Raw genomic sequence first — 18,586 nt, forward strand, 5'->3', positions numbered from 1 at the left:
TTTAGGAATTTAGCACCTTTAACCCTCTGAGACTGACTCTACTGGCTGCAGGTTCAGTTTTGGCGTGGTCATTTTCAGAGGGGTCCCTTGACCTCCGACCTCAAGATAGGTGAATGAAAATGGGTTCTATGGGTTCCCATGAGTCTCCCCTTTACAGACATGACTTCACACACAGCCTCTAACAACTTACCTCAGCCCAAGGGGGGCTTATTGGCATGGGTAACGTACGTTTACATTGCTAAGCTACTGTGAATGAAAAAACAAAAATACGGTCCTCTCTCTAGGTTCCATGATGGAGAGGAGGTCGTGTTGATCTGGCTCTAGCTCCATCTATTCGGCGTGGAGAGGTGGTCGTGCTGTTCTGGCTCTATCTGGTTGGCGTGGAGAGGAGGTCGTGTTGCAGTGGCTCTACCTATCTGGTGTGGAGAGGAGGTCGTGTTGCTCGGACTCTATCTGTTTGCCATGGAGAGGAGGTCGTGTTGCTCTGCCTCTACCTGTTTAACACTGAGAGGAGGTTGTTTTGCTCTGACTCTGTCTGTTTGGCGACGCCGGGAAGCTGCTTGACATCCTCCTGGATCCACCTTCTCACATATGTTCACATTAATGTGTTATTTTTTGTCATATGGATTGTATATGTTGTATTAAGTTTTCCTTATCCGATGAGAGGGTCGTAATGTAAAGGACAGAGGGTGTCGTATCCTGTACAGATTGTAAAGCCCCTCGAGGAAAGTTTGTGATTTGTGATTTTGGGCTATTCAAATAAAATTGACTTGACTTGACACACGGGACATGAACAGCGTTCTCCTGGGTTTCTTTGACCCGTCCTTCTAGCCCGTCATCCTCCCTACGTGGACTTTGTGCTCTTTATACTACGTCTCCTGACGTCCTTAGTGGCCACCCTGCACGTCCTGGCTCACAATTACGTGGGTTATATACAAAGTACAGAGTATTACTTTTCGTAGGTAAAAGTACAAACAGGGGAAGAGAACAGCCTGATAATTCACGCTGCGTCACGTGGACTCACCCAGCGTCTGTCCGGCCAGCACCCGGCCGTTCTCCCCGATCACGGCCCCCCTGGCGTGCCGCTCACTGGCGTACTGGATGAAGGCGTAGCCCTTGTGCACGGAGCAGCCCAGCACCCGGCCATACTTGGAGAAGATGCTCTCCACGTCCATCTTCTTCACCACCCCTGTGTTCAGGTTGCCGATGAACACCCGGGAGTTGATCGACTTTGGATCTGTCTTGTTGGTCACGTTGCTGGTCTGGACCTTCAGCGCCATGCTGGAGACACGGGCGGCGGAAGCGACTGACAGATGCATGGGTTGGGAGGGAGATACGCAGAGAGATGGGGGTTCTGAAGGGAATAAAAGAGAAGAGATAACTGGTGTTAGCACATCTGCAATCACTGAGACTCAAACCTGCTGGTAAAGCATGAGTCATTGCAGTATAAATAACTGTCAAGACAAGAAGTTTGAGGTTCAGTGTCTCAGGAGATAAGTTTCTTCACTGAGCAAACCTTACTTAGTGTTCATTCATCGTTCACACAGATATCAAGACCTTGGTGCAGAGATACGAGTCGTGCTTTTGTAAGAAAAGCAATAAGAAGACAGTTATATGTGTGGGTGCGGGGCCTTCTTGTTAAGTAGAATAACAGACTCGGTGAGTTTTGATTTTCTGATCACATAAAGTTCACTCTGTTCAGACGGTCTAATATGTGGAGAGGTATCACCAATCTACTGGGATTGAATCCTGTGATTGTGTGACCAAGGACAGACATTCAAAGCAGATATACGTCTAGCTGAACTAGCAGTAGGTCAGTGAAACAATGTTCCACCAAATAGGGACTATTCACAATGTAGACATTATACGCAACCGGTGAATTCCTGACTACTCATTACTAAAAGAAGCACTTCTGTTGAAAGGGAAGCTCCAGTCAAATGTCTCTTTGCATTAAACAACAACCAACAAGTTTCCGCTGATCAGGCGAGCAGAAAAAAAAACCCCAAAACCCACTGCTTCTTCACATGAGACTAGCTCCATCGATCACAGAGCAGGATTTGAAAACCAAATGTAGTTTTCATCTCCATCTCTGCTGCGTGCCGATTCCCTCCATGCACATAACTAATGAACACTAGCTGAGAAGACAACAGGAGAAGGTAAGATGGAGGAGAGGAGGGGAGGGGAGAGGAGGACAGAAGGGGAGAACTGGGAGGAAATAAAAACTAAGGGACGAGAGATGACAGAACAGAAAAATAAAAAGTGAGAGAAGAGATGGAGGGATGGAAAAAGATGGGGGCGTTTTGGAACATTTGGGTCTCTTAAATGATTCTGTTTGTGCAGTATATTACAAATGAATTAAATTATGGTAAGAATAGTTCTATTACTCATTAACCCTCTGAGACCCGCGATCCCGACCGACTTTACTGTCTTTCAGAGACTGTAGCAGGTTCAGTTTTAGAGCTAGAGTGAAGATATATCACACGAAACTAGAAACCCTGAGGAATCCCGTGGTACCAACCATGTCATGCTAACATGTTGGATAAAGTGGCTAAATAACAATCCAAAGATTTTGGCGAGGAAAAACTGGCATGGCCGTTTTCAAAGGGGTGCCTTGACCTCTGACCTCCAGATATGTGAATGTAAATGGGTTGTATGGGTACCCACGAGTCTTCCCTTTACAGACATGCCCACTTTATGATAATCACATGCAGTTATTTTCATGCAGTATAATTGTGTTATTGTCTCCTATTCTAAAATGGTGTGTTTGAATATTTCTGCATCCTGGGGTCCCTAAACAGTCTTGAATCACATCAATTGTGTCTCACTGTAAAGCTGAGACTCTTGTGGATCCAATGAGCCCAACTGTATTCACGTGTGATGATGTTAGTCCCCATAGGAGACATTTCATTGTAGGGTCTGCGTCGGGTCAGGGCTCTGTACGGGCCAGTCAAGCTCTTCCACATCAAACTGGGAAAACCATTTCTTGATGGAGCTGGCATTGTGCATGGAGGCCATTCTCATGTTGAAACAGGAAAGGGCTAAACACAAACAGTTACCACAAAGTTGGAAGCATTCTGTTGTCTAAAATATGATGTTAGGCCGTAGTATATTAGATTTCCCTTTATTTGAACGAAGGTGCCCAAACCATGAAAAACAGACCTGCTTGGCTGCTCTTCTGTCTCTCATTAAAGATATCCAGCAGTGAGTCTGGAGAGAGAATATGTATGATCTAACACTGCTGACTGTGTGTGTGTGTGTGTGTGTGTGTGTTACAGGAAAGAGCCTGCATCTCAAGAAAGGTCAAAGGCTAAAAGTCAGGTTAAGGACCTTTCTCTTTCTTTGTGTGTGTGTGATTTGATGATCTCTGGTCCTCCTGACCTTCCCAGTGACAACAACATCCCAAACCTGATTGGTCAAACTCTAATGAATCAAATTGAGCTCGGCCCAGAGGGACCTGTGTGTGTTTGTTTCAGAGGTCCACATTCAGTGGACAACAGAATAGTGTTGATCCAGCAAATCCAATGTGTGTGTGTGTGTGTGTGTGTGTGTGTGTGTGTGTGTGTGTGTGTGTGTGTGCGCAAGTGCGCGGGGGTGAGTGAGAGAGAGAGATAGTGAGTAAAAGTTTGTGGGAATGAGTTTGCTAAGAGAAGGAACTTGAACATACTGTACACACACACACAGGGAATGCAGGCTGTTTTCAAGTTTCTGCATGAGGAGTCATTTATGCATCATTGCAAGTACTGCAAGGTGAACACAGTAGGCTTACGTAGGTAAGTAGGTACGTGTTATGCCCGGTTCAGACTACACAATATCAGCCCGATTATAGCCCGACACGGCCGTGGTAGGGTGTCGACTCGGATCGGGAACAATAAATGAGTGTCGTGGGCGACAGTCAATTGTTTTATCTCGTGTAGTGTGTCATAGTACACGACAACCAACGTCCCGACAGAAAGTCTAGCATGTTTGATTTTTTTTTTTGCCTTCCACGACGTGTTTGACCGGCTGAGCACAGATGCACACAGCTGTAAACAGAAGCACATGGCTACTTATTATGCAGAATGATGTCATCGGACCTTCCCGGCCCAACTGCTGTCAAACCTCGCAGTAGGAAGTTCAATCTAGGTTGTGTAGGAGTAAAAATCTTGGCCTAAAATGTTTTCAAGATTAGACAGTGGATAATTATAGCAATGATGCCATGCACAGAGATAACACTGAATCCGTTCAACAACTCCTTGACTACAACTGTGCCAAAGCAGATATAAATAACACAAAGCACATAGATTCTACAAAGGTTTTAGTAAAGATAGGACCAGGAGGACTCTCCATTTGGCACACTGGGTTTTCTACCTGTTGAAAGGGAATCTGGCTCTAAAATACTACTGATATCCACTACAGGAGGCTATGTGCACACAATGGAGCCTTTGGCCATGACATTTAGCCTGTGCATCATCACATTCTACCATTGTGCACAGTATAAAATCAATAAAAAACAACTAAACTGTATAATTTTTACTCCAAATGGAGTAGTTTTGTTTTATTATAATAATGAAATATGATCAAGTAAAACTTAGATAATAACAAATAAGATCAATAACAATGTAACTAAGATAACAAAAAAAATAATCTAAAGTCAAGTATGTACAATCAATATAAAAACGGTCAAAAATATTATAAAATAAAAATACAATTTCTCGTGCGTTGATTTTGTAACTAAAATATTGAAATAATTGCCAAACAAACATTGTTTGGACAAAATAGACTTGGAATGTTGTTTTAGTAGCGTTAAGGCCTCATCTTTTAGAAATTATTCAGAAAAAAGAAATTGTATGAAGTTTTAAAGGCAGTATTTTAACACACAGCTCAGCCGAACCCGGTACCGAGTTTGTCGGGTGAAAGAGATTCAATTTCTTCCCTTTAAGAAATCTCACGACGGTGCTTCATGTACAGGCCTGTACATTAGCAAGAGAGATTATACAAAGAGAACCTACTGTAAGCCACAGTATGAATAGGATCTTGAGTGTTGTCATTGTAAAGCATCGTACAAGAAAATGCACCAATTTCCGTCGCAAACAGCCTTTAATGGAAACAGAGCAACACTTCCCGTGTCTCTGCTCACACACACAGAGACTGTGTACTAAAATACTAAAGCCCAGCGAGCTCATGCTCTATAAGCAAATTAGCTTTAAAAGCTTCCTCCTTCTGAGCTTCATGGCTTGATGATACACGCATACATTAGCATAAAACGGGATAAAGCTTGTAATGAATCAGAGAGCCGACTTTGTGCTTGTAATGTACATTTTAGCTTTTAAACTGAAATGAGCTTCAGATCATATTTTGTCATATTTTTATCCTTAATTACCATCAAGACTTCCATCTTTCTAGAAAATATATATGTTAAAAACATTTAAAGATAACTTCAATGAATTGAGGGATATAATATTATAGACAGACAAAATACATGTAAAACTAAAACGATTTATTTTGTCATTCCTTTCATTAATTAATCATTTACAGAATAAGGAAATATAATTATAAATTGGCGAATGTAATCTTTTTTGTATTTTGTAGCCATTAATGTATAATTTAAATGCAAATGTAATTAATAGATTTGATTTTATTAACGCGTTAATAACGTTTTAACGCCACTAATTTCTTTAACGCATTAACCCAATCAATCTTTCAGAGATCATAGCAGGCAAAACTTACGCTACATTTTGGCGAGGAAAAATTGTCATGGCCATTTTCAAAAGGGTCCCTTGACCTCTGACCTCCAGATATGTGAATGAAAATGGGTTCTATGGGTACCCACGAGTCTCCCCTTTACAGACATACCCACTTTATGATAATCACATGCAGTTTGGGGTAAGTCATATTCAAGTCAGCACACTGACAGCTGTTGTTGCCTGTTGGGCTGCAGTTTGCCATGTTATGATTTGAGCATATTTTTTATGCTAAATGCAGTACCTGTGAGGGTTTCTGGACAATATCTGTCATTGTTTTGTGTTGTTAATTGATTTCCAATAATAAATATATACATACATTTGCATAAAGCAGCATATTTGCCCACTCCCATGTTGATAAGAGAATTAAATACTTGACAAATCTCCCTTTAAGGTACATTTTGAGCAGAAAAAAAACGTGTGATTAATCGTGATTAAACATTTTAATCGATTGACAGTACTAATAGATTTATAACAGCTTTGTATCAATTTATTCAGTGATTGTAATTAAACTGTAAAATCATGTAATCATTTGCTCCATATCCAACTGGATTATTTTTTTTTTTATATGAGAATTTTTTTTACTTTTCGTATCCTTTACACCGCTGGTCGGCCCGAAAATAGTGACCTGACTTGATGACTAATGACTCTTGGCTAAACCAATAATATCCGTACTGCTGAGGTGCCCTTGAGCAAATCACCAAAAAAACCCGCCAGTTGAGATTGACCTTGTGCTCCGTCCAGAACGATGAAGATCTCCAGGTTCAACGAAAATTGCACAAACACACTCCGCTGCAGAAAATCATACAGGCAGCCTCTCTCTGTGACTCTGTCTGTAGGATTAGCAGTTAAAGCTAACATCATAGAGGGCTGTGATCACACAGATTATACAGATGCTGTTGTAAAATATCATGATTATGACTTCAACTCACTTGAACACAATGACAGAGTCAGGCGAACCTCTCCAGGACTCACATATGAACATGTAGTGTGATTCATCCAGAGAAGAGATTCGGCTGTAAACGGTCATCCTTCACTTTTCTGTTTTCTGATTTTTCCCTGTTGTTTGGTTGCATCTCTCTGTCATCATTTCTTAGTGTGCCCATGTTTAATTTATGTATTTTTTTTGCTTCTTTATATACTGCCTGCTACATACAGCACACTGCTGAAGCCGGTTTAATATTTTAAAGGTCTGCAGTTTAAAGTGGGCTCCCAGGATTCGACATCACAAGATCAACAATTCTGATTTGTACCAGTTCTGTTCTTAAGTGCACGTTGCATTTGGAATTATTTAAAGCTGTTAGTTTGGATTCATGTCAGTTACCAAAGTACTGCGCTAGAATATCAGAAGAATCCAGAATAATCTTCATTCTTTCGGGCTCTGGAGAAATGCAGCTTTGAATCACTTTGTAAAAAAAATGATTTGCCTTGTTGCTGTCGCTAAAGAGTGATAACTGATATCTAACATCACTCTCATATAGTGCAGTCTACAGCTGCATGCAGAGAGTTGATGCCTATTTTTTATTCATTTTCAAAAGGCATCGGGGTAAATGTTGAAACCTACTTACTGAGGAGGAGGAGGCAGGTCGAAGGAAAGAAAGTTTGTAATTTATGCAACACAAAATGACATAAGGACCATTGCAATAAACAATAAAATATTACAAAAATATTTAGAATTTGTAATCAAAATCCTGAGGAGAGCAAGTCTTGGTGCACATTACTGAACCTCATGTGTTTGGTTATCTTCTCCGATGTCAACATGGTAAAACTGATTTTCAAAATGTGTTTCCTGCATTCTGGTGACTTTAAAAGAGTGAAAAAAACAACAAAATAATAAGTTCAATACAACAGCATTTTTAATGTTAAACTTTTGATTTTACCTTTAACTCCCAGGAAAGAAAACTGAATAATTCGCCCCTCTGGTGTGACCTCGGTTTATGAATCTCTGATATAAAATAATATTCATCAGTTTTTATTTATTTATGCTCCTGCTTGAGTATTTCTTTCTCTTAGTTCTCTCCATTTCTCTCTCCTTCTCTCACTCACTGAATCTCCTTTCATACACAACAATACAACACCACCACTGACCTCTGAAACACATTATTTCTAACGGATTGCGCTGTGACACAACAGGTTTTCGCTGCATCTAGCAAAGCCCGACTTCGGGCGCTGCACGCTGTGGCGAGCGCAGCTTAAACATGACCTCAAACAACGCTGTGTCGCGAGCATAGACTGCTCTTTTCAGCCGGGAAATGACAGTTGGTGTAGCTCTATTGTCGTCCGGGTGGAAACAGTAGGGATTATATACACTGTTCAGTTCCAGAAACAGGCTAAGATAACGAAAAGGAAAAAGAAGTGTGAAGATTTGCCATAAATCGTGAGACATACGGGAGAATTGTGACCCCGGGAGGAAACCAGGAGAGGACAATGGAATTCCATTTCACTTTCTGCATCAGTTTGATTGACAGCTTTCACACCAGTCTAAATGATCTGAACCAAATCAACAAACGCACCACAATTCCTTTGAAACAAATAAAATAATTTCGGTCTAAAAGCACCCCTAAATAATCAACAATGACCATAGAATATGTTTTGATTTCAAATTACTCTCAGACCAATATGCTGATCATGAAGTGTTGGAACAACAGGAGAGGGGTGCTGTCATGGCGACGAGCTGATAGGAGCTCTGGCTCAGCAGGGAGACAATAATGTGAAGTTCATCATAAGAAGTCGAGTTTTTAGCCTGGAAGACAAGAAGTGACTCCGCCCTCAGCGAGGGAAGGTCATTCAACCACAGAGGAAACGGCAGATAGAAACACTTCATAATAATAAATAGAAGAGATGAGACAGCAGCAGCTTTGGGATTACCATGAACTGTGCTTCAACACAAGGTGGTAATACTGTGATAGACCAAATCATTGGGGGCTTACAGACAATATTCCCATAGCCAATAACCCTGATGTTATAGCACCGAGGCGCTGATATATCCACACAACAGCGCTGACCTTTCAAAGTATGAGATCGCTTCTGCTCCACATCCCCAAAGGTTAAGGTTCAAAGATTCAAAGTTCAAGGATCATTTATTGTCTTTCTGCAACACAGGGTTGCACAAAGAAATGCTGTTGTAGTTGTTCCTTTATGCTACACAAGAAAAACAGAACAAAAACAGAACAAAAACAGCAGTGCATTCCTGTAGTGCCTATTTTTGAATTTGCATCAGGAAGGATGGAAACAGCATTAACAAAAACACTGGTGAATTCTCTGGGCCGATAATATGGCTGGTATCATAACATTAAACATGACATAGACAGAAGGAAATTCGTTTGAAATATGAATATAAACACATGGAAAGTGACTCTAGAGCGGAACCAAGTGATCAAGAGTGATTAAACAAACTGAAACAACCAAAAGCTTCCAGTGACAGAACCAACACATTTCATTTTCACTGACATGTGCAATGACCTGCAGTTCGTTCCTGGAACAGAATCAAACAACTCTTCTTCTGAACAAACAGTGGTTTCTCTGAAATACAGACACCTATTGGGACTGTTCTTTGTTTGTCAAACTAATGCTCACTGTCATGCAGCCAAGGATCACCTCAAACCAGCATCCTACATGCAAGCAACCAGCCAAAACGCAGTATAAACCAACCGAACAAACCAATCAAAGTATGAACTAATGGGTCAGATAACTTGTTTTAGTGCAGTTTGTTCTATCTGCCCATTCACTTGAACTTTTCTACAATTCACAGAGGTTTAGTCCCTCTAAAGATAGTCAAGGACTAGACAGCTCTTTGCAACTACTGACTTTAACCTCTTTTACCCGATGGACCCGGTACCGAATTCGGCTGAGCTGTGTGTTAAAACACTGCCTTTAAAGACTTTATAAAAAGCTGTGGTGGTATTTTTTCTTAATAGTTTCTAAAAGACGAGGCCTTAACGCTACTAAAACAACACTCCAAGTGGATTTTGTCCAAACAATGTTTGTTTGGCAATGACTTCAATATTTTAATTACAAAATCAACACGAGAAATTGTATTTCTACTTTATAATATTTTTGACCGTTTTTATATTGAATGTACATACTTGACTTTAGATTATTTTCTGTTATCTTATTTACATTGTTATTGATCTTATTTGTTATTATCTAAGTTTTACTTGATCATATTTTATTATTAGAATAAAACTACTCCATTTGGAGTCAAAATTATACAATTTAGTTGTTTTTTATTGATTTTATTTGATACTGAGCACAATGGTAGAATATGATGATGCACAGGGTAAATATCATGGCCAAAGGCTCCATCCAGCCAGAATCCCTTTCAAGAGGTAGAAAACCCATTTGGCACACTTTGGGCATCCAAGTGGCCAAATGGAGAGTCCTCCTGGTCCTATCCTTACTTAAACCCTTTGTAGAATCTATGTGCTTTGTGTTATTGATATCTGCTTTGGCACAGTTGTAGTCAAGGAGTTGCTGAATTAATTCAGTGGCAGCTCTGTGCATGGCATCATTGCTATAAACATTTTAGGCCAAGATAAAAATGCAATTTTTTCCTTTGGTTCATCACAATGTACTCAGGCATAGTAAAAGACACAATGTCACTGACACTGGGGATAAATTCTTTGAGGTCTTACCTATCCATAGAGACCAAGATCATGCAGATAGACTTGGCAGTTGTGAAGCTATTCTTGATTTATTTTGGGTATGTCTGTCTAGGCAAACCCCATCTTCCAGCACCCTAGGGCTTAAGAGGTTGAGTGCAATGTATAGATTCTATATCCATGTCACCGTGAGTGTCCGTGTGACAAAAAGTTCATCATCAGCCTATGTGTGCAAAGGTCTGCGCTGACTGTCCACATGGATTAGGATTACGTGGACAAACAGTTGAACCTGTCACTGAGACTGCAAGCTTTGGATCCTCAGACAGAGTTCTTCTGATTGTTCCCAAATCCTGGTTCAAGATAAAAGGTGACCAGGGTTTTACAGTCAAGGCCTGAAAGCTCTGGAACTCACTGCCTGAGTATCCGAGGCTTGCAGATTCAGTGAAATAGTTTAAAATTTAAATATTTTTTTATTAGTCCAATATTAACCCATCTATTTACAGCAGGTGGGTGCAGGGACAAAGACTAGAGTCTATTGCAACCCAAAGCAATTTCCCTGCAATGAATCCTGCTTTTGAGAAGCTTTTAATATTTTTCTGGCGATGTGTGAGAGAGCTGTTGATTTGACTCCATGCTAATTTCCGTACTTGAAGTTTCACTGTATTGCATTAGATTGTGTAAGTGTTTATGTAACTGTGATGAGGAACCTTGTACAGTTTTTGGACATTGTTAATGATCATCATCCCGTGGCAGGACGAGGCCAGCCAGCCAACACCATGTTGAGCTGGAGCAGCTCTCACGTGGATTTACCTCATCATGTCGTGCGTGAAAGGAAGACGTGTAACGTTTTACCCATTCAGAGCAGCAGTACAGAGGAGGACGGATATGGACCGCCAAAAACACATGGCCTTCACCCTGTTCAGTCGACATTGCGTGAGTGAGAGAGAGAGAGAGAGAGAGAGAGAGAGAGAGAGATAAAAAGAGAGAGAGAGAGAGAGAGAGCGAGAGAAAGACGGAGTCAATGTGTTTGGCAGAGATAACGAGACAGACCTGGACAAATGCAGTACAAGGAGGAAATATTATCCTTAAAGAGAATGAGAAATGAGAGAGAGAGAGACTAATTTAGAGTCACAGGGTAATTTGTTTTCAGTTGTTGTCATGGTGTTTGTGTGTTATGTTGAATATTTGACCTTCAAGTAGACTGCCAATTACTAATTGTTCCCCGTCTCTCTCAAACACACGTTTGTGCTTGTATACTTGCAACGTATCCACAACGGTTCGTATGATATCTTACAAAAAGTTATTCCTCATCTTCTTTCCGTGTGTTCTCCTCTTTGGCGTAAATATCGAAGATGCAATGGTGCGGCGCACCGGTGCCCAGAAGCTGTCAGGGACCCAAAAATCACCTTCCTACACCTACACAAGGACGTGGTTCTTAAGCAGTGTTGTTAATGACTTTGCGGCGCACAAGACCTGCAGGATAAACTTCTAATGGGTGAGTACTGGTTTGTTTTTGTTATTACGGAGTGGGATCAGGGATTTAAATCTATAGCACTGTAATTGTTACGTTTCATATGTTGCAAAATGTGCACCTACTGAAATCTGTGTCTGTGACTACTATTGGGCAGCTGAGTCCAGGGCACGCTGTTAAATTAGCGTGGATAAATGTGGTGCTCTGGCTGCTTTACAGGATGGGATGAGCATGATGAGCCTCTCCATGGTGATATAGCAATTGTCTGGAGTGGTTGTGTGTGTATGTGCGTATGTTTGCACGAGCGTGCGCTTGTGTTTTGGGCGAGGAGCCAAGAAAAAAAATTTGCACCCGGGCCAATCACAGTTATGTTACGCTGCTGGTTCTCTTCATGGACGTATAAAGAGAACAGTGTTGGAGGCTCCGGTTCATTCCTATGTGTGTGTCTCAGTGGCGCATGAAGCCAAAATGGCTCGACTGCCGAGTGATAAAGTACCCGGATCTTTCGGCGATCTTCCGCATCCATTGTGCCCATAGAGCAGGCGCAGTAGCGTTTCCTTTAACTCCGCCTCCCAGCCCTTGCTCCAGCCTCGATCTGGGTCTCATTTACATGAACCGAGGAAGGGAAATAACTCTGGATTCAGCTATTAGTGCATTTTATAACTTTTAGGACCTAATGGTTTAAATAAGGGCTATTAGAGTGTTCATACTGGGAAGTTCATTCATGCATTATCCGTAACCGCTTATCGGGGGGGTGGGGGGGGGGAACTGACAACCATTCACACCTACGGGACATTTAGAGTAAACAATGAACATAACCTGCATGTCTTTGGACTGTGGTAGGAAACCAGAGAACGCGGAGAAAACCCACGCTATCACGGGGAGAACACGCAAACTCTACATAGAAGGGCCCCAAGCCGGATTCGAACCTGCAACCCTCTTGCCGTGAGGAGACAGTGCTAACCACTGCAAAAAAAGTTAAAAAAAAAAAAAAAAATTGAAGTCTATGGGAAAAAGTATTTTTGGGCCCAATGGCATCACGTTTGGCCACTATGGCAATTTGATTCAACGCTCAGCGCTCTTCCTGGTGGCTTGGTTCTCCTACGAATGTCCAGCAAAAACTTGTCAATTTACACTCGTAACACTCATACTGTCTTTTCAAACTAAACTTTTTTTGCAACATTTTAAAAGTCTGTTTAAAATCTGCTTGACAATTGAATGAAAACAGCACTAGTGTGACTGTGTTTTTCTCAAAAATTACAGAGATGCAGTGGAATCAGGTCACTCTGGAAAAGAGCATCAGCTCAAAGACAAAATGTGTGTGAAAGTGTGCATGTGAAATAATGCATCATGCCAAACATTAAACTTTCACTCACCGACACAACAGCTGTCCTACGTAGCTACTTGAAATTCTTTCAAACCCTCCATTTCCACTCTGTTCCATTCATGTCGCCCAAGACCCTCTGACACAAACAAACACACACAGAATTATCGCTCGAGGTAACAGCTGTGGCAAAAGGATAAACTCAGATCCATGAAACGCACACAGACACAGACACACACACACACACACACACACACACACACACACACACACACACACTCGGGCTCTTGGCACGATGCATAACTGAAGAGTCGAGCTGGAAGCCCGCGAGCAAGCCTGCAGGCTGGGCTGGCACACACACACACATTCACACGGCAGCCCTCACAACACACACAAATCCACATGGAAATTCACACAGACTCACTAGTACACATATGATGATATTAATTCATCATTTCTAGAGACATTCTTCCACATAAAGAACAAAATATTCTTATTAATCTTTAATCAATTAGAATAGATTACAATAAATAATAAAAAAAACTCTTCTATTGTGGCCAATTTCTATTCTCCAATTATTTTTAACGCCACTAATTTCTTTAACTCATTAACGCAACTTGCGATTTTTAGGTTGTAGCGGGTTCGGTTTTAAAGCTGAAGATACTGGTATCATGTGAAACTAGAAAACCTAAGGAATCCATTTTGGCGAGGAAAAACTGTCATGGCCATTTTCAAAGGGGTCCCTTGACCTCTGACCTCCAGATATGTGAATGAAAATGGGTTCTATGGGTACCCACGAGTCTTCCCTTTCTCTTTCCATATCTTTTAGTCTGTTGGTCTCTCTCTAAAGCCCTGTTTTTGATCGGCTCCCTCATCGCCATCACCTCGTTCTCCCCTCTCTCTCTTTGTGATCCGGGCAGATTCAACTGAGCGTTGCCACTTCAACTCCCTGCAGCCCACGAGTCCTATTCATGTATTATCACTGAGATTTGGTGAACTGAGCAGACAGAGAAATGTGGCTTTGGAGTTCAGAGCAAGAGAGAGCGAGACCGTGAGCGATCATTCATCTGTTACTATAGTAACAGTTAGAAGTTAGCACGTCTCTATAGAGACAGTCTGTCACCTGAGTGTGATAAAACTACTTCAAACACAAAAGTTCATTCAAGTTTTGTTAACCATATATTTTAGCACCACAGTCAGAGTCTTAAAACTTTAATAAGTCGTCATACCAAAACTACACACAAGTCTCAACGACCCATATGAGCATTTTCTGCCACCTTTACATTCTCGCCATTACTACTGGAAGAGGACAGTATGTAGTGTCGCGGACATGCAGCCACTTTCCCAGTAAAAATCTCCACCGCACATTTAGTTCAGTTTAGCAGGTTGTCAGCTGTGTGTCTACCCGGATTAACGATAGCGATTGACTGACAAATAGTGTGTGTGTTTGTGCTACGTTAGCAGCTGTAGCTCTGCTGGTAGCTTCATGCTCACCATTGTCACACTTGTAACTTCAGCGAGTTTCCGACAGACTGTGTGTGTGTTGTCGGTGGCGTTATAGCTGTGAACGTAGCTGTAGCAGACAGTGTGTGTACAGTTTATTTGTCGGTGAATAAATGCTACAACTCCTCTGCTCAAGCGAGCTATAGACGGGAGCCAACTTCCTGTATCTGTAACGCCGGCTCAGACTCTCTTAAGGTGGACCAGCTTTTCTCCTTCAAGTGACGTGTTTTGCTCAGTTTTTTAATTAATTATTAACATTTCTTTTAACCGTTTTAACCGATAGCGTTAATCGGTTAAAGTCCTTAACGTCGGTTAACGGTTAATTATTAACATCCCTAATTGTGATATTTACTGGAAATTATATACAATATTGCCGACACCAGTAGGAAACTTTCAGCTCTCTGGTGATCTCCCTCCAGCCAGCTTCCACCTTATTTAGTTTTTTTTGTAGTGAAATGAGGAGGTATCGTATCAGATACCTCCTCATTTCAACTTCACCGAGCAGCCGCTCCTGGTCCATTTAGACAGCTGGGCACCTGACAAAACCTCAGCTCAAAACGGCGTGCCACGTCGCGCTGCGTCGCTCACGGCCAGGACGTTCCATTAAATACGGACATGTTGTTAATGACTTGAGTACTGTTTTGTTTTTGTGATTATGAAGTGGGATCAGGGATTTGAATCTATGGCACTGTAATTGTTTACGTCTCATATGTGGAAAATGTGCACCTACTGTAATCTGTGTCTGTGATAACATTTGGCTGCTGATTCCAGGACAGGCTGTTAAATCAGCGTTGATAAATTGACGCTCGGGCTGCTGTCCGTGGTGCTGATCTGATCACAGGCTGGTCTGCAGTATGGGAGATGCATGGTAAGTCTCTCCATGGTGGCATAACAATGGTCTGGAGTGGTTGTGTTTGGGGCGAAGGCCCATGTAAAAATTAGCACCGGCGCCAATCACAATTATGTCACGCTGCTGGTGTGATCACAATAAGTTGCATGTCTAGACGACGTAAACAGGTGGTTTAAAGTGGTAAACAGGTGGTTTAAAGTGAGAACAGTCCTTCAGAAACAGTTCAGAAACACAGCAACAGGAAGTTTGTTTTGTTTTTTACTTCACCATCTAGAAAACTCTTACCGTCTGTTCTCCACAGCCCTCGTCTGGCTTTTACAACTCATTTGACAATATTAAAGTAAAAATCCACTTCAGCAGCACTCTGACACTGGTGGAAATACACTTTTCATTTCTGGATCCACTTTGGTGGTTTGTTCTCCTTGAGGCAAAGTGGGCTCCTCAAAATTGCAGCCTTTCATCACAAAATAATGCTTTGAACATCAGAGCGTACAAATGATGTACATATAATGTAAAAGCAGCTTACTTTAAAACAATAATCTTATTTCAATAATTTCCTAACTTCAGGCGGTTCTTTGGATGTTAAAGTGTCAGCTCACATGAAACCTCCCTGAAACAAACACACACTCATCTGCCAGAGCGGTGACACTAATGGACTGATAATACAAACTTTGCATGTTATGCTTTAGTCATTTGTCCGACACCCTTTGTCAAAATGGTTTTCAACAGATTCAATGGTAGAATTACAAATGGAGCTGAAAATTAGGATGTGGTGCTTTGAGGTCAGACAAGCAAACTAATGAGCCAAAGTTTACCAGTTTGAAGTCGAGACCACCATCTAAACAGTGAAGTGAAAACCCAGCGACCTGCTGTAATTACCACCGCTGAGGTGCCGTTGAGGAAGGCATTTAACCCCCCAACTGCTCCGTGGCCCATGCATCAGACTGTCCTCATATGTCAATGTGTAAATGTGGGAGTGTTGAGATACAGATATTCATCTTTGGATTAAATTAATGTTCGTCCTTAAAATGAACCAACATGAGCTTTTCCTTGCTGCCATGGATTAATTATTACCCATTTCTGTCTAAGAGGAAGGGCGGGAATCAGAGAAACAGTCACAACTACAAATGTGTCTGCTACTTCAGCACCACGGACAGCGCCATGGATTCACATTTAAATAAATACACATTTATCAATCCCCAGCTGCTTCTGGGACACTTCTGGATCGCCACCGGTGTCCTCCCGGGGTCACAATTCTCCCGTATTTCTCCCTATTTAAGGCAATTTTCACACTTTTTTTGTTCCTTTTCGTTTATGTAGCCTGTTTCTGGAACTGAACAGTGTGTATAATCTCTACTGTTTCCACCCGGACAACAACAGAGCTACACCAACTGTCGTTTCCCAGCGGAAAAAAGCAGTCTATGCTCGCGACACAGTGCAGTTTGAGCTCATGTTTAAGCTACGATCGCCACAGCACGCAGCACCAAGAGTTGGACTTTGCCTTTGCCCGTTCCCTGTGCTCATCGTCAGCTGGTCCTCTGACCACCCCCACCTCACATCTCAGCACCCATAGGTGCCAGGGCTTTCAGCTGCACTGCTCCCAGGCTCTGGAACTCCCTCCCGCAACACATCAGACAGCCTGACACTTTTACAACATTCAAATCCCACCTCAAAATTCACCTATTTCAAACTGGCCTATTCACTGTAGTGTCCATCATTCTGTGTCCTTCCCTCAACATTGTTACTGTTGTATTCCCCCTCTTGCCTAGATGTCTCTTGTTCTGTTCGCTCTGCTGGTGTTTACGTCGTGTCTGGCGGTTTTTATCTGTTCCAGTATTATTTTATCTTTGTAAGGTGTCCTTGGGTGTCTTGAAAGGCGCCACCAAATAAAATGTATTATTATTATTATTACAAAAAAAAATACACAAGCAGGAGCAAAAATAAATAAAAACAGATGAATATTAGTTTATACCAGAGATTCACAAACCAAACATCATACCAGAGGGGTAAATTATTCCATTTCCTTTCCTGGAAGTTAAAGGTAAAATCAAAAGTTTAACATTAAAATGCTGTCGCAGTGAACTTATTGTGTTATTTTCACTATTTTAAAATCACCAAAATGCAGGAAACAAAGTCTCTGAATCATTTTTTTTTTCTTCTGGACGACCCCCAGACCTCCTACTTGGGTTTTGAAATCCTCCCTTTTTTTTTAAAGTCTCAAGATTGGTAAAGTATGCGTAATGTGCTGTTAAGAGGTCGTGGTCATTCCACGTATTTCTGTGAGGTCACGTTGGACCGGTTCTAGTCAAACTGGAAGAAAAAGCTACACCGCATTTTGTTTCCCCAGATGGGGGTTCCTCCCATCTATCGATTATTCTCCATTCTCCCTGCAAATGTCAAAACAGACGTCACGCTTGTTTCCTGGTAATCATGATAACGTAATCGTGACAACAGCATTTATAACGGCAAAATTCTGCAATGAAATAAATTCATTTCAGATGTCATATAAAGATGTTATAGAATTGAGCTTCCTCTTTATATCCATTTTGCTACCAATGGAACAAACACTAACCAAGTAGCCACGGCACAACTGGAACTCACTGCGTCACCAAGCGACCACATTTCTTTTGCGAGGACATGCAAGTGCCACTTTGTGATGTGCATGGACACTAAGTGGAGGAGGATGATTGGGGAACAACCTGGAAAACATAAACAGTAGAGGCATCACAGATTTGGTGGTGAGACAGACTGAGATAAAGTCATTCACAGACCTAATGTTCAGCGCAGGATTCAGGATTGTGACAACATGAGGGGCTTTTATCGGTGATACCTGCACACCTGACGACACACTGTTGGCTTCATCCCAGTGGACTCCTCCGTTCCCACTCAGGGCAACATTAGCCGTCTCCATTGCCTCCACAGGTTGCCTATAAATCATTGCCATGCAGGCCCAACAGGCAGTAATAGAGACAGATAGTCTCTCTTAGACTGCATTAATGAACTGTTGTTCCTGGAACCAGGACAGCCGATGGACGGATCGATACTGCATTGTTTTCTGCTCCGCAATCACGGCGGACCCAACATCAGTTCACTCAGGTAGGCAATTAATAAGAGGGC

At 41.7% G+C, this 18,586-nt stretch overlaps 1 protein-coding gene across 7 annotated transcripts in view; it reads right to left on the reverse strand.

The window, feature by feature from the left end:
• Positions 1-18,586, reverse strand: part of raly (RALY heterogeneous nuclear ribonucleoprotein) — a 174,317-nt gene that overhangs the window by 81,553 nt on the left and 74,178 nt on the right. For all 7 annotated transcript variants that reach the window (XM_037765815.1, XM_037765823.1, XM_037765790.1 and 4 more), the window contains exon 3: positions 1,025-1,354. In XM_037765815.1, the coding sequence (XP_037621743.1) occupies positions 1,025-1,319 (295 nt within the window). In that variant the 5' untranslated portion in view covers positions 1,320-1,354. The remainder of the gene's footprint in view (positions 1-1,024; positions 1,355-18,586) is intronic.

The sequence above is a fragment of the Sebastes umbrosus genome, chromosome 1 (assembly GCF_015220745.1).
Source record: "Sebastes umbrosus isolate fSebUmb1 chromosome 1, fSebUmb1.pri, whole genome shotgun sequence".
Lineage (NCBI taxonomy): Eukaryota > Metazoa > Chordata > Actinopteri > Perciformes > Sebastidae > Sebastes > Sebastes umbrosus.